This window comes from Manis pentadactyla, chromosome 17 (genome assembly GCF_030020395.1).
Source record: "Manis pentadactyla isolate mManPen7 chromosome 17, mManPen7.hap1, whole genome shotgun sequence".
NCBI classification, from domain to species: domain Eukaryota; kingdom Metazoa; phylum Chordata; class Mammalia; order Pholidota; family Manidae; genus Manis; species Manis pentadactyla.
Window position 1 is genome coordinate 52,585,245 of NC_080035.1, and position 13,232 is coordinate 52,598,476.

Here is a 13,232-nt window from a genome sequence, read left to right on the forward strand (position 1 = left end):
TAATTAGAAATTTTAAAAGTAAGTACCGGTCATGATTTCAGCATGAAACCCAGGGAAAGGAAGGCGGATCTTCATGCTGCCCTTTCATTTCCCGAGGCAGCGCCACATCCTGCTGCCTGTCCTGGTCTGATGCCTCATCATTGTGCGGACAGTGTTTCCTCGGCTTCCCTGGTAAGAGCCCCTTGGGCTCAGATCAAACATACAGATTTCTTCTCTGGAATTCTGAGGGAGGGGGTCTGGGATCGGACCTAGGTTCTGGGCTGTAATTAAGCACAGAGATGGCTCATGACAGAATGCGGTGACCCTCAGCCTAGCACCTGCACTCACCCCTGGTCTCAGTGAGGACACTGAACAGGTATGTCCTACTTCTCCCATGACCACACCCTGGGCTGAGTGCACGGAGTGCCCACTGCGAGGCCACAGCCCCCCAGCCACCAGAGCAGGGAGCAGACCGCTGCCCAGACTAAAGGCTGAGTGACAGACAGGGCACGAGCCCCCCCCACCGCCACAAGCAGCCACTCTGGGCAAATGTACATTTCCAGGCTCTGGATAGCAGACAGCACCCGACTGACCCCCGAGAAAGGGATTCTGCAGAGGTGGAAGCCACCAGTGTTCTGGCTCTCAGCCTGACCGCTTTCCCGTTGGGGTGGTGAGCTCGAGTCCAGCACTGCAGCAGCCCCACCGAGCAGAGGAGGTGAAAGTCAGAGCCTGGGGCAGCTGCAGCAGCTGGCAAGTGAAGGGTCCCCAAAGTCTCGGGGGAGGGGAAGGAGAACAGGTGGGCTTCAAAGGCCCAGGTCAGCTGCCTAAGGCTCGCCAGAATGCTGTGCTGTTGAGTACCAAGCAGAATATAGATAATAAAGGTCAAGTTAAGGCCTTGGAGTTCTTGCCTACCGGCAGGGAGAAGCCTTACTACTACATCATTCTGAAGCCTGGCATGTATCTGAGGCATCAGAAAGACCAAGCCTTAGAACTAAAGACCCCTCCCTAGAGCAATGATTCTCTACTGGGTGGTTTTACACACACACAACCCCCCACAGAGGACAAATGGCAATGTCTGGAGACATCATTGGTCATCACTACTAAAGAAAGGTGCTGCTGGCACTTCATGGGTAGAGGCCACAGATGCTGTTCAATACCCCACAATGCTGAGTACCCTCCGTGGGTCCCCCCCGTGACAGAGAACTACACAGCCCTAAAGGTCAAGAGTGCTGAGGCTGAGAAACCCTGCTCTAAAATAGACCTACTCTAGTCTTGTCTGAGAAAAGATTAATACCAACACCTAATAAGACCCACAAAGGATGTAGGGCTTGGAGGCTGAGTCCCACCAAGTTAGAGAAGCTTGGAGAATAATCACCTTAGGATTTCTGAGGATTTAAGCTAACAAAGCATAAACCGAGCCTAGGCAAGTTGAAAGTGATCAGCCAATAACTGAGCTATCTATTAATGTAAAAGTCAACATTCTTCAGAAAAATCTCAGAATACAGACCTACGATGTTGCATTCATAATGTGCAATAAATAATTTTAAAGTCCTAGACATACAAAGAAACAGGAAAATACAACCCATAGCAAGAAAGAAAGCAGGCTGCTTAATAAAATAAGCAAGCACACCAAAATATATAAATAAGAAGAACAAAAACAAACACGAGTTGACCAGACACTGGATTTTAAAAGCTTTAAATAAACTATTATGCATACACTCAAAGAGTTGAAGGAAAACATATTCAAAGAATTAAGGGGAAATATGAGCATGGAAAAGCACAAACTATAAAAAAGAGCCAATTGGACATTCTAGAACCAAAAAGTACAACACTACAATGAAAAACAAAAAATCCCTGAGTGGACTTAGTAACGAGGGAGTCAGGTTGATCAATGGAAACTATCCAATCTCAGACCCAGAGAGAAAACATTGAATAAAGGTGAAAAATGCAAAGGACCAGTGAGACGCTCTCAAATGGTCTAACATCTGTATAATGGGAATGCAAGAAAGAGAAACAATGAGAATGGGCCAGAAAAGAAAATTTTAAAAGATTTAATGGCCAAATATTACCCCAAGTTTTATGAGAAAGAATCAAATTAAATGTATTTTCATACAATGGAATCCTATACTTGGCAACAGAACAAAAAAACTATTGATATAGGCAAAGCATGGAATGACCTCCAAAAGATTATGCTAAGGGAAAGATATACTGAGGGAAATAAGTCCATTGCAAATAGATGATTCCATCTAGAGGAGGTTTTAGAATGGGCAAAACTAATCTATAACAATAGAAATCGGATTAATGGTCATTTGGAGCTGGGGTGGGGAGGGATGATTGACTAGAAAGAGGCAGAAAAGACATTCTGAATGACAGATAGGATCAATATATTGACTACAGTGTAGTTACCCAAGTATATACATTGGTCAGAACTTGAACACTTAAGATATTATATTACTATAAGATTTTGTTGTATATATAAGATATATATATATTATAAGATACGCAAGGTATATTACACTTACATAATATATATAAGACATATTACACTGTTGAGCTGATAAAAAAGAAGTGGTAAATATTAGAGAACTATTAGTTATATGAAAACAGAAGATTCTCCATATTAAACAGTATACCTTATATCCACAACTTAGGAATGTTTTATTTACATTTAGGCATACTAAATTTTGGTGGAAGTATGAGGGAATCTGTTTATATTGTGGAATTTTTTAAAAGAAAGCAAATATTGCCAAGTTACTTTGAGACTGGCTAATTAGTCAATTACTGTCATGCGTCATACACAGCCCACCTCCAGGGGGCACTACTCACAACGCTGCTATGAGATCAGCACAGCTGGAGTGGCACACTGCACTCGCTGCCTTACTCTGCCACCCATAAACAATCAAAAAAAAAAAAATCCACCTGACAGTAACTTTTGCACATGCAGCCCAAAACATGGACCAAAGAGGCAGATCACGTAAGTAAAAGAAAAACCATGAAAAAAGGCATCTCTCACCCTGAGATTAGTGAACACAGCCAGTCCACTGGCTGGACTATGGATGCAGCCAGTAGGGTGGTAAAGAAGGAAGCAATAGAGTGACAAAAGTGTACACAAGTTGTGAATGTAAGATTTTAACTATATATACATGTGGCTGGACAAAGACTGGAAGAGAACCTGCATTTTAGGATGGTTGGGGTATTTCCTCCCAAATTTTTAGAACAATAATAGTAAGCAAAAACAGCAATGCTTAACAAACTGCATGAGTTTCAAGACTAATGGCTTTGTGGACTCCTGTCGTAAGAACTATGATTTCCTAAAGACCAATGTTCCCCTTCCTAATTAATCCCTCAGGACTGGCTCCTTTCAACTCTTCTTTTTGTGATTTCTCACGAATATTATTACAATGCATTAAAAGGTCTACAAATGAACTCATTTTAGTAATTTCACATATATTTCTGCACATTATTTTACAATATTGGTTCACCTGTATTAGATGACATAAGACATCTTATTTTCTTATAGTGACCCTCAACTCCATCTGCCAGAGTTCAATAGCTGTCATAAGAACTAAATGCTTCACCAAATACGCAAAATGTTAAAAGTAGATGAATGAATTGCCCATAGGATACTCAGATCTCTTTCCTAGCCTCAGCCTTCTTTCTGATTCTGCTATGGCCATTATCTCCGTGTGGGCCCCTTACCACTGCTGGCATAGCCACATGAAGTAGGCCATTGTCCCAAGTTACTCTGATCTTTTACATCCTTACTCAAAAACATCCAGCAGCTCCCCTCTGCCAACTAAATAAACCCAGCTGGCTTGAGTTTACCACCGAGGTCCTCCCTCAGCTGATCCCAATATGCCTTTCTTGAGTTTGCCAGCTAGTGCTCCCCTAAATTCTTATGCCAACTGTACAGCTTCCATCTCCTGAATAAACTTTCTGCTTTTCCATCTTAACATCATTCAAGGCCTGGAATGCCTCCCTGTCCCCTGACACACACATCTCCACTAATCAGCAGAGTTCTTTCCTAAACCCTAAGTCTACACACTTGTACACTACTTGACACACATGCTGCTATTTCCTCTAATTGTATAGATTCAAGCCTTCTGTGACTGAGGGCCAATAATAAACAGAGGAATGTTTGAATACTACCTCAACACTGCACACTATGTTAAATGCTCTCAGAAATCGACTCATTCAAGTCTCACCACAAACACGAGAGTTGGGTACTAGTGGCTTCATTATACAGATGAAAAAATTCAAGCTTAGCAAATTTCTTAATTTAAATATTAAAACTTTAATTTAGAAAATTTAAGTTGTATCAAATATAACTAGAAAGAGAAAAGCTAGTATTCATACAAAAAGCAGTCCAACTACAGAGCCTTGTTTTACTTATGACCCACTCCCCAGCCCTCCTAAGTTTAATGTCTTTGGCACCAAGCACTCCACATGAATCACTGTATCCAGTGCTCACGACCACCCCGTGAAGTGGATATTCTTTATTCCCATTTCAAAGAGAAAACTGAGGCCCTGAGAAGTGTGTGCACTGCTTTAGGATTTTACAGCCTTGCAAACGGCAAAATTGGGATTTGATCTCAAATCTCACTGCTTTCAGAGTCCATGATCACAATTTCTACCCTAATCCTACCAGTCACAGTGCCTTCTACAAAGTTGCCCTGCACGCCACTCAACACCTGAGTGCCTGGTGTGTCAGATGCCCAGTTCAGATGCTGAGACACTGGGCTAATGAGCGGCTACCATTCTGAGGTACACAGCTGCAATTCCAGCAGGAAAGGGGTAGTATATGGGTTGCAAATTTACCCCATGTACTGGAAGATCTTGGTTAAAAGGCATAAAATTAAGCTGAACATGTATTTGAGACATGTTAGTATCACTCAACATCTTTTAAAACTCCCCCGACACCAATTTAAACAGAATGAGAGAGGGATCTGGCATCAGTGGTGTTTCAAACATCTCCCCACAGGGCTCCAATGTGCACCAAAGTCTCGGAACCACTGAGCTAAAGCACTCCCTTCCAGTTTGCACCTCACTCCCAGAGAGCAGATCAAGCTATCTGGTGGCAGAATGTAACTGACACTCGTAACTCTCCAGCAGGAGAAATTTCCCATTGGAAAAAAACCTACAAACAGCCTCTCCTTCCTTAACTTGCTCTGTTAGCTCAAGCTGCTAGCTACAGAAAATTAAACCTGCACCCAGTGGCTCCTCCGAACTGTAGCAAACTACAACACTGACAAATTGCCCCTTGACTAGATTCACTTTCCACAAAATGCCCAGGTTTGATTCAACTTTGTATCAGAAGACAGAAAAATGGAGGGAAAAGAAAGATTTTAAAGTGTAAGAAGCATTACTAGTTCATTCCGATTTTGGTAGAATGTTAGAAAATACCATTAGAAGAGGAAGTCCAACAAAAGTATCACCTGCTTCTAGGAAGACACTATTTCTATAAATATCACCATGACAACACTCCCAAGATACTACTCCTTGATGTTTTCAGACAGGAAAAATAACCATAGATTTATATGCAAAATATAGGCTCGAACTATATGAAATTGCTCATTTTGTAAGCCCAAATCAGTTAAACATCTGCAATTTCATACTGTCCAGTGTAAATATAAAGCAGTACAGTCTATACTGAAATTAAATAGAAACAAAGTTATGTATGATAACTATGAACATGACATCGCATGTGAGACACCGACAAAACTTTCTATGAACTGCCTTTCCACAGTCCACGGAGCAAATGCAGCAGAGATGGAGGCGTGGGGCTGCAGGGGCTGAAGCCTCCCCTTCTCACAGTCAGCGTGCTCCAGGGCACAGGTTTTTTAAACCTGGGCTCCCTTTCTGGCAGAGGGCTGCTGATAACGCTCAGAAGCCAGCCCAGCCCCCCTCTGCACCCTATCGGGGTTCCTCTACTCCCTTCTCAGAGTGGTGACAAAGAAGACCTGCTCTCCTACCCACTGATCCTAAAATACCGCTGAGCTAGACAAGTGTCTGAAAAAGAGGAGTCACATGGTCAAAAGAAGAGGATCTTAAGAAAAAAAAAAAATTAAAGGGAAGGGAAAGAGTCCTTGCCTCAGAAAGATGAAGAGTACCTAAAACTCTGAAATCTATACAGTGTGATACAAGGAGCATGCATTCTTCTCCAAATTACTGATTTCTAAAAACAGAAGGATATCACTGAATGATTAAAAATACATTTAAGGTAAGTAAAAATATGTCTCTTAACAGGATGTTGATTGACAGAAGTCACTCCCTTGATTGCATTGTGTAAAATTAGTAGCTGATTCTCACTGTTCACAGTAGTTGTGTTCTACAAAGTCACTGAGAACATGAATTAGTGAATCCTAATTGCTCCTGGGCAAGTGTAGGATGAGGTTTCTGCCAGCCTTTGGTAACATGTCCACCAACGGATCAATACATACATAACTTCCCGTTATGTGTCTTTCTGTTTAAAGACATCTTATTTAATACCTATTGTTGATCCATTAACATTGGACTCATGGCCAAAAGCACTGTAACTCATGCGGGAACCAAACTCATCTAACATGGGCATTTTCTACATAAGGCATCAGGGCCCTCTTGTGCTTAGGACCACCAGACAGCACCCACAGCACTCTGCAACAGGGTCGTCTTAATCAGCAAAATCGCCAAAAAAGAGCACAAAAATGCAGAGAACAAGCACAAATAGACCTTGAAAAGGACACTTGTTTACAATACAAGAGCTGCAAAAAAAAGGCAGAGCATTATCTTGTTTTGTTTGACCCCAGCTGAGAACACATGTCAGGTGACCCAAAATTTCAGCGGTAGTGTGCGTGCCCACACATGACCATGAAAGAACCTCAAGTACTGATCTTGGGGTTACAAATAAATTTTAGCAAGCAGCAAATTAGCAAATACAGAATCTGCAGAAAATGAGGATTGACTGCACATAAATTCTTATTAGATCCAAAATAAAAGGTAAGTGAAACCAGGCTGTTTGCAGGGAGTCAACTCATCTTAGAAGTAGAAACGAAGAACAAATATTCTTCCACAAACTATCCTTTGGGGGACTCAAAAGAGACGGAAGACTAGATTTTAGCCAGAATAACACATCTGGCCAGACGGATCTGATTCTGCAAGGAGGTCTGCACCAGGAAACAAGTAGCAGAGAGCAGCGTCTGCGAGCTCAGTGACGCACTACTGTGGCTCTGCCAGGCACTGACATCAAGCCAAGCCATCTTTGGGAACCACCGCAGGAACTGCCACAGTTCTTCAAACTGGACACAAAGTCAGGACACCTAGAGTAACTAGGCTAAGAACCTTTAGAAAAAACCTCCGTGCTATATGCATGACGAGTCCATCCTGGTTATTGAGTGTGTCCTCCAGCCCCAGGTCTGGAGGCCTATAACATCAGGTTCACTTCCAACCCAGGCCCAAAGCCAAGTCAGGGCTGGCAAATGGGAGATCCATTCCCACTACTGACAAGACTGGAGATGGTCAGTGGGCTTTGATCCAGGCTCACCTAGCCAGAAGCTACCATCTTCCCCTGGCCTGGACCCCACTTCCTATGCCCAGGGGTATGGGGAGAGCAGCTCCTTGAGATATGAAGCTGGATGGGTCCTCTTTCTTCTGTGTCCCAGCTGAGAGAAATGGAAAGTAAGCCACTGCAGCTCATGCTGGGAATATGACCAGTGACTGGTGTTGACTTTCTAAAATATGCAAGTATAATGTTCAAACACTGTCACTGTGAGGAGCTTGTGTCCTTAAGACCAATCTGTTGTCTACAAAAACACAGCCTGTCCTGCACGATCCCTTTATTTGGTGAAAAGTTCTGGAAAATGTCCCAGAGATTTGAGGAGCAGACCACCAAGAGCTATTTCAACAGACCGCCCACTGGACCCACTGATCCAAACAAAACGGCATATTTCCTAAGAACATCTCTTCACATAGTCCTCAGGCTAAACAGAAAAATCAGTGATCAAGTGGAAATGTAAAACAATGCAGCTACTGTGGAAGACGGTATGACAGCTCCTCAAAAAATTAAACATGAAATTCCCATATTGTCCAGCAATTCCACGTTTGGGGATGTAACCAAAAGAATCAAAGGCATGGATGTCAAGAGATTACCGTACACCCACGGTCACAGCAGCACAATTCACAATAGCCGAAAGGTGGAAACCCCAAATGCCCACCAACAGATGATTGGATAACAAAATGCAGTATATACCTACAACGGGATATTATTCAGCCTTAAAAAGGAGTTAAATTCTAACACATGCTATAACACAGATGAACCATGAAAACATGCTACATGACTTAAGTCAGACACAAAATGCCAAATGCTGTATGATTCCATTTATATGAGGTGCCTAAAGTAGGTGAGTTCATAGGGACAGGAAGGAGAAGGGTGGTGGCTATGGGGAGGAGACTAGGAAGTGTTTAACGGGAAGAGTTTCAGTTAGGAAGATGAAAAAGTCCTGGTAGTGATGGCTGCACAACGATGTGAATGTACTTAATGCCACTGAACTATATTCTCAAAGAGTTAAAATGGTACATTTTGTTATGCATATTTTATCACAATAAAAAATAATCAATGATCAAAAGCCAAAAGTTCTTTCACCGAAGCTATGCAAAGGCAAACAAAGGGAAAATATTTTTATGTATGATACATCCCATGAGGCCATTCAATATCACAGACTACAACTATGTCCTTAGCAGCCATTCCATTTATAACACCCTGATTTTCTCCCCAGACCAGGGGATTGGGAGATGGGCCCTGAACCCGACCTGCAGGTGTTCACACAGGGGCCTTTCAGAGCTGCCCTGCAGCACGAGCTTGTGTCTGGAGGAATCAGCCCACCTGCGATGAGGTGTCTTATTTCTTCACCTCAGCAGGATTCCAGATCCGAGGCAGTGCATAAGGAAATCTGTCTTTCCCACGTTTCTGGAATTTCAAGTGAAGTCTATGGGTTAACCCAAGCAACTCTTGACTTCAAAAACGGATGATTTTTTCAGGCTAATCAAGCCGGCAAATTAATGCCTTTGAGAGATGTTCACACTCAGGTAAGCATATGTGCCAAGTCAGATCAGATTTCCCAAAGGCGAAGGTCCAAAGCGTTAGTGGGAAAGGGAAGAAAAACAGGGGGACAACAAAGCAGCTGTGAGCAAAGAGCTCTGTTCGATGGAACCGTCACCTCCATCCTGGCTTCAGTGTTTATAGTTTTCACAGAGGAGTTTTAGTGACTTATGGGAGCTAAGCACAATCTGGGAAGACAAAAACCTAGAGAATGTATAGAAATCTGCATAGCGTTCTTCCAAATGGTAGAAAGGAGGAGCACAACAGAACAAAGATGGTGATGGGATGGCCGTGGTGACAACGAAGGGCCCTTGGCCCCTGCACTCGGGGAGCCCTGCCATTTCCACACCACGGAAGACGCTGGGCTGACACACTGCAGCTGACCACTGACAACATGGTGCCATGCCCCAGGATTCACGCAGTCCCTAATTCATTAGACTCTGCTTGAATGAAGATGTGGAGAAGTCATCTTGCAATTTGCAAGAAAGTATTCACAAGAAACAGCAGCTCTAGATATGCAGCAACTCCGCAAAAATCAATACTTTAAATTGTTTGGTTTTCTCTTCCCATGAGGAATCTTAAAATAAAAATTATGTCTTTACGGTGCACAACGTGCTGTTTCAATATGCATATACATTGGGAAATAATTACTGTGGTCAAGCTGATTAATCTATCTATCACCTCACATGGTTTTTCCTTTTGTGTGTGCTGTGGACACTTAAAATATACTCTCTTGACAAATTTCAAGTGTACAGTACAGTTAAGTGGGGTTTCTTTCTTTTTTTAAAGCAAACAGCGGAGAGCAAAGAGATATCCGGGGTCAAATCTGTAAAGAGCCCTTCAGCCCTTGATGATGTATCCATGGCAACTCCTTTGTTAAAGATACCTGAAATCCTTAACCCCTTTTGTAGTAGTTAAAACCAGGATAACCTATGGGAGACTTTTAAGCATTGTTTTAATATAAAAAGACTGAACACATCCAATCAGGTCTTATCGTTAAAACTGCTATAATGCATATGAAAGGAAAAGGAAACACTATATAAAATAATAACGACTGAAAAGCAACATAAAAATAGATAAAGCCATAAGTTCTCTCCAAAATTACTTTAAAAAATGTAAAATTTTCAATTTTATCCCAAACAGCCAACTATTTTCTCTAGTGCTAAAAAACAACTATAACTAGAGAACACAGTTAATGGCACTGTACTTGGCATGATTCCGTTTATACTTTTATGTGAACAAAATCATATTGAACATGATTAAATGGTTAATTTAGAAAATATAATCATTCCCTTTCTCAAATACAATCATGTCTCCTAGATTTAATTTTATAGCTCCAGTTTCACTGAGAGCCACCTTTAAATACAACTTTGGTATAATATGAAGCCAGTAATGAGCACAACGAAATCTGCATAAATACAACTATGAGATTTAGGCATGAAAACACTGAAAATCTCTCATGCCTAAATCAGTCTGATACTTATTTTTTAATTAGATTCTGTAACGAACATACCGTTTTCAAAAGCCTGTGGCCAAACATTATCAAAACCAGCACAGACCTGATCGTCAGAGAAAACTTACGTATTGCTAAAGTTTGCTTAAAGGAAAAAAAAATTAGTCAATACGAATAGCAAGTTTTTCTTGTAAGCTTTAAATGATTCTATTTATAATCTTACATGCAACTTTCCCAAAAGGCTTCTGATGCTTTGGGAGCAGTACGCATTTTGATCCCGCATGGCACTTACCTTCCGATAAATCATATGGCACATGGCTACTCTTAGGCGCATGCCAGCACACTGAACATGATAAAAGTATAAGTGGTGCAGTATGGCCAAAACGAGCGTGCAGGCAGTCAGCACCGCAGCATAGGCGTAGGCTTCGTGCAAAGCCACAGAATCGCTGGGATCATAGTTTTCAAAATAATTAATAATTTTCCCCAAAAATATGGGCTGGATTACTTTGATGACTTCCTAAAAGGAAAAAAGCCTTCATTAGAAATACAAGTCATAACAGTTTTTCTTATCACAAGCTTTATTTCTGTTATTATCATGCTGACGTATCAACAGTGCTGTATTCACCATGAATCTAAAAGAACTACTTTCTTAAGACAGGCAGATAACAGTTGTAACCTTAAACCCAAATCATAAGCTTGAAGACAATACAGCTTTAGTACACTGTGCCTGGTACACTGTGCCTGCTCAATAAATATTACCACTACCAAGGTTTTAGAACTTATGTGGCAAAGTATCAAATAAGTCTCTGCCTAAGGTGAATTTGGAAAAAAGTGGCAGAAGCAAGCTCTGGAATTTGCTTATGTATGGACAGCCCAGCTTACAGCCTGCCCATTTCCTCTGTATTCTCCACATCCCAATCCAAAGGAGAAGTCAAGAATGGCTCATTTATGGGAGACACAATCCAGCCACCGCCTTCTGCTTCAAGAGCCTTTGTGAACTGAGATATTGGCATAAATGCAGATCAGGAGAGAGAACTCTCTAATCCTTCCCAGCCCAAATTCCACATGTTGGCAGATCAAGAGAACGGAGTCCAGCTCGTTGAGAGTACTCAAAAGGAATCAGGCTTGGGAGATTCCCAGGCCCTCTGCCCCAGGGGGTGTTACTTGAATATGTCTCTTCACCTAGAAGCTGGGATGTCCCCAGAAGTACTGCCTCCTTGGAGTCAAGATTAAACACAGTGGAAGCCAAGCATTATTAAAAATAATGGCACCAGTGGTTCTCCATCAGCCATACATTGCAGGTGCTGATTTTGAAGAAATACTACAATCATCTATTCCCCAACATCAAAAATTAAAATCCTACACCAATGAGTTGGGAGACACTGGGGCTTAGCTCCTGAAGAAGATTTAGGAAGAGCAATTTTTTTCCTGAAGACTAGAGGCAAAGAAACAGCAAAACTTGCCCCTCCCTGACCAATGGCCAGTCCATCCCACAACCTACTTCCTCTCCCCCATCAAAGAAAACCAAGCACCACTCAAGGCAAGTCCAGGTCAGTAAAAGTAAACACATAGGCCATAAACATCATTTCCTCCATGGACTTCTCCAAAGACAAAACGCTGAAAGTTTGGAAATTTTTCAAGAACTCAACTTTAAAACAAGCATTTCCTGTAAGCAATGCCTCCTAATTAACACAGACATGGTAGATAACTGACAAGTTTGCTTGTAATGTTCTCTCCTGTCTGTCTGGAGGGAGGAACCTATGCACAAAGGGACAGCCAAAAAAACTGAACATGAGACAAAACTAACATGCATTTTTTTTTCAACCAACCAGCACCTGCTCAGTGTATTTACAGAAAGATGTTCCCATCCCTCCAATGGATGTGACGTGAAACCCACTATTCCTGTCCTGCTGTACACACACCATACACATTTTCACAGCCTTCACTATGTCACCTTCCATGAGGACACGGAAGTTTTCTTCTACTATACAGAGGTAAGGGAACACTGTTCAGGTGAAGAATCAGTAAAAGGATCAGATCTCAAGAACACAAAGGCCAATACATTTCCGGCATGCTCATTCATCCCAAAAGGCATTAAGAGTTTATGGAAACCCCCCTAATGCGGAGGGTTGTAAAATAGGCTCTTTAAGAGTTTACTGAAATGAAAATCTAGAGGCGTGCACAGAGTAACTTATTACATGGCTAAATGATAATAAAATTTCCCCAATGGGCACAGTTCCTCCACCACAATTCTTGCCCAATCCCACTTTCCCTGATTCATGAGAAAAAAAAGAAAACACAGGAAACAGAAACAAGCTATCAAACCAAAAAACCCTTGAGTGAAACAGATAAGCAGAAAAGAGTGAGCTTTTGGGAAAAATGCAGAGGCAGGTAACTTTTAAAACGCAGGAACAAGACACAAAGGGAGAGTTGAGAAATATCCAAAGAGAAGAAAGAAAAACCATTGCCACTTACAGGCCATGGTGGTAGAATAAGAACTCAGAAGAAAAGTCACCATAAAACAACTTTTCTAGGAATTATTACAAGTTTCACTTCTAAGCAGTTTTTCTTTTTAATTTGACCATTATGAATACAATTTTTTCTAAATGTCACCTGCTTCCCTGACTTCTTAAAGAAAATGGATTGAGAAGTATTACCCGCTTAGGACTCAGGGCACCACCACGGGCATTACCAAGGCAACACTGCACACCCACAGACCAGCAGGCA

At 41.8% G+C, this 13,232-nt stretch overlaps 1 protein-coding gene across 3 annotated transcripts in view; it reads right to left on the reverse strand.

Moving 5' to 3' along the window:
- The window catches only part of ABCC4 (ATP binding cassette subfamily C member 4), a 239,495-nt gene that overhangs the window by 175,243 nt on the left and 51,020 nt on the right, over positions 1-13,232 (reverse strand). For all 3 annotated transcript variants that reach the window (XR_008994591.1, XM_036893689.2, XM_057494606.1), the window contains exon 4: positions 10,798-11,022. Coding sequence is in view for 2 of the 3 variants with exons in the window: in XM_036893689.2 (XP_036749584.2) it covers positions 10,798-11,022 (225 nt within the window). In the remaining variant the exon portion in view is untranslated. The remainder of the gene's footprint in view (positions 1-10,797; positions 11,023-13,232) is intronic.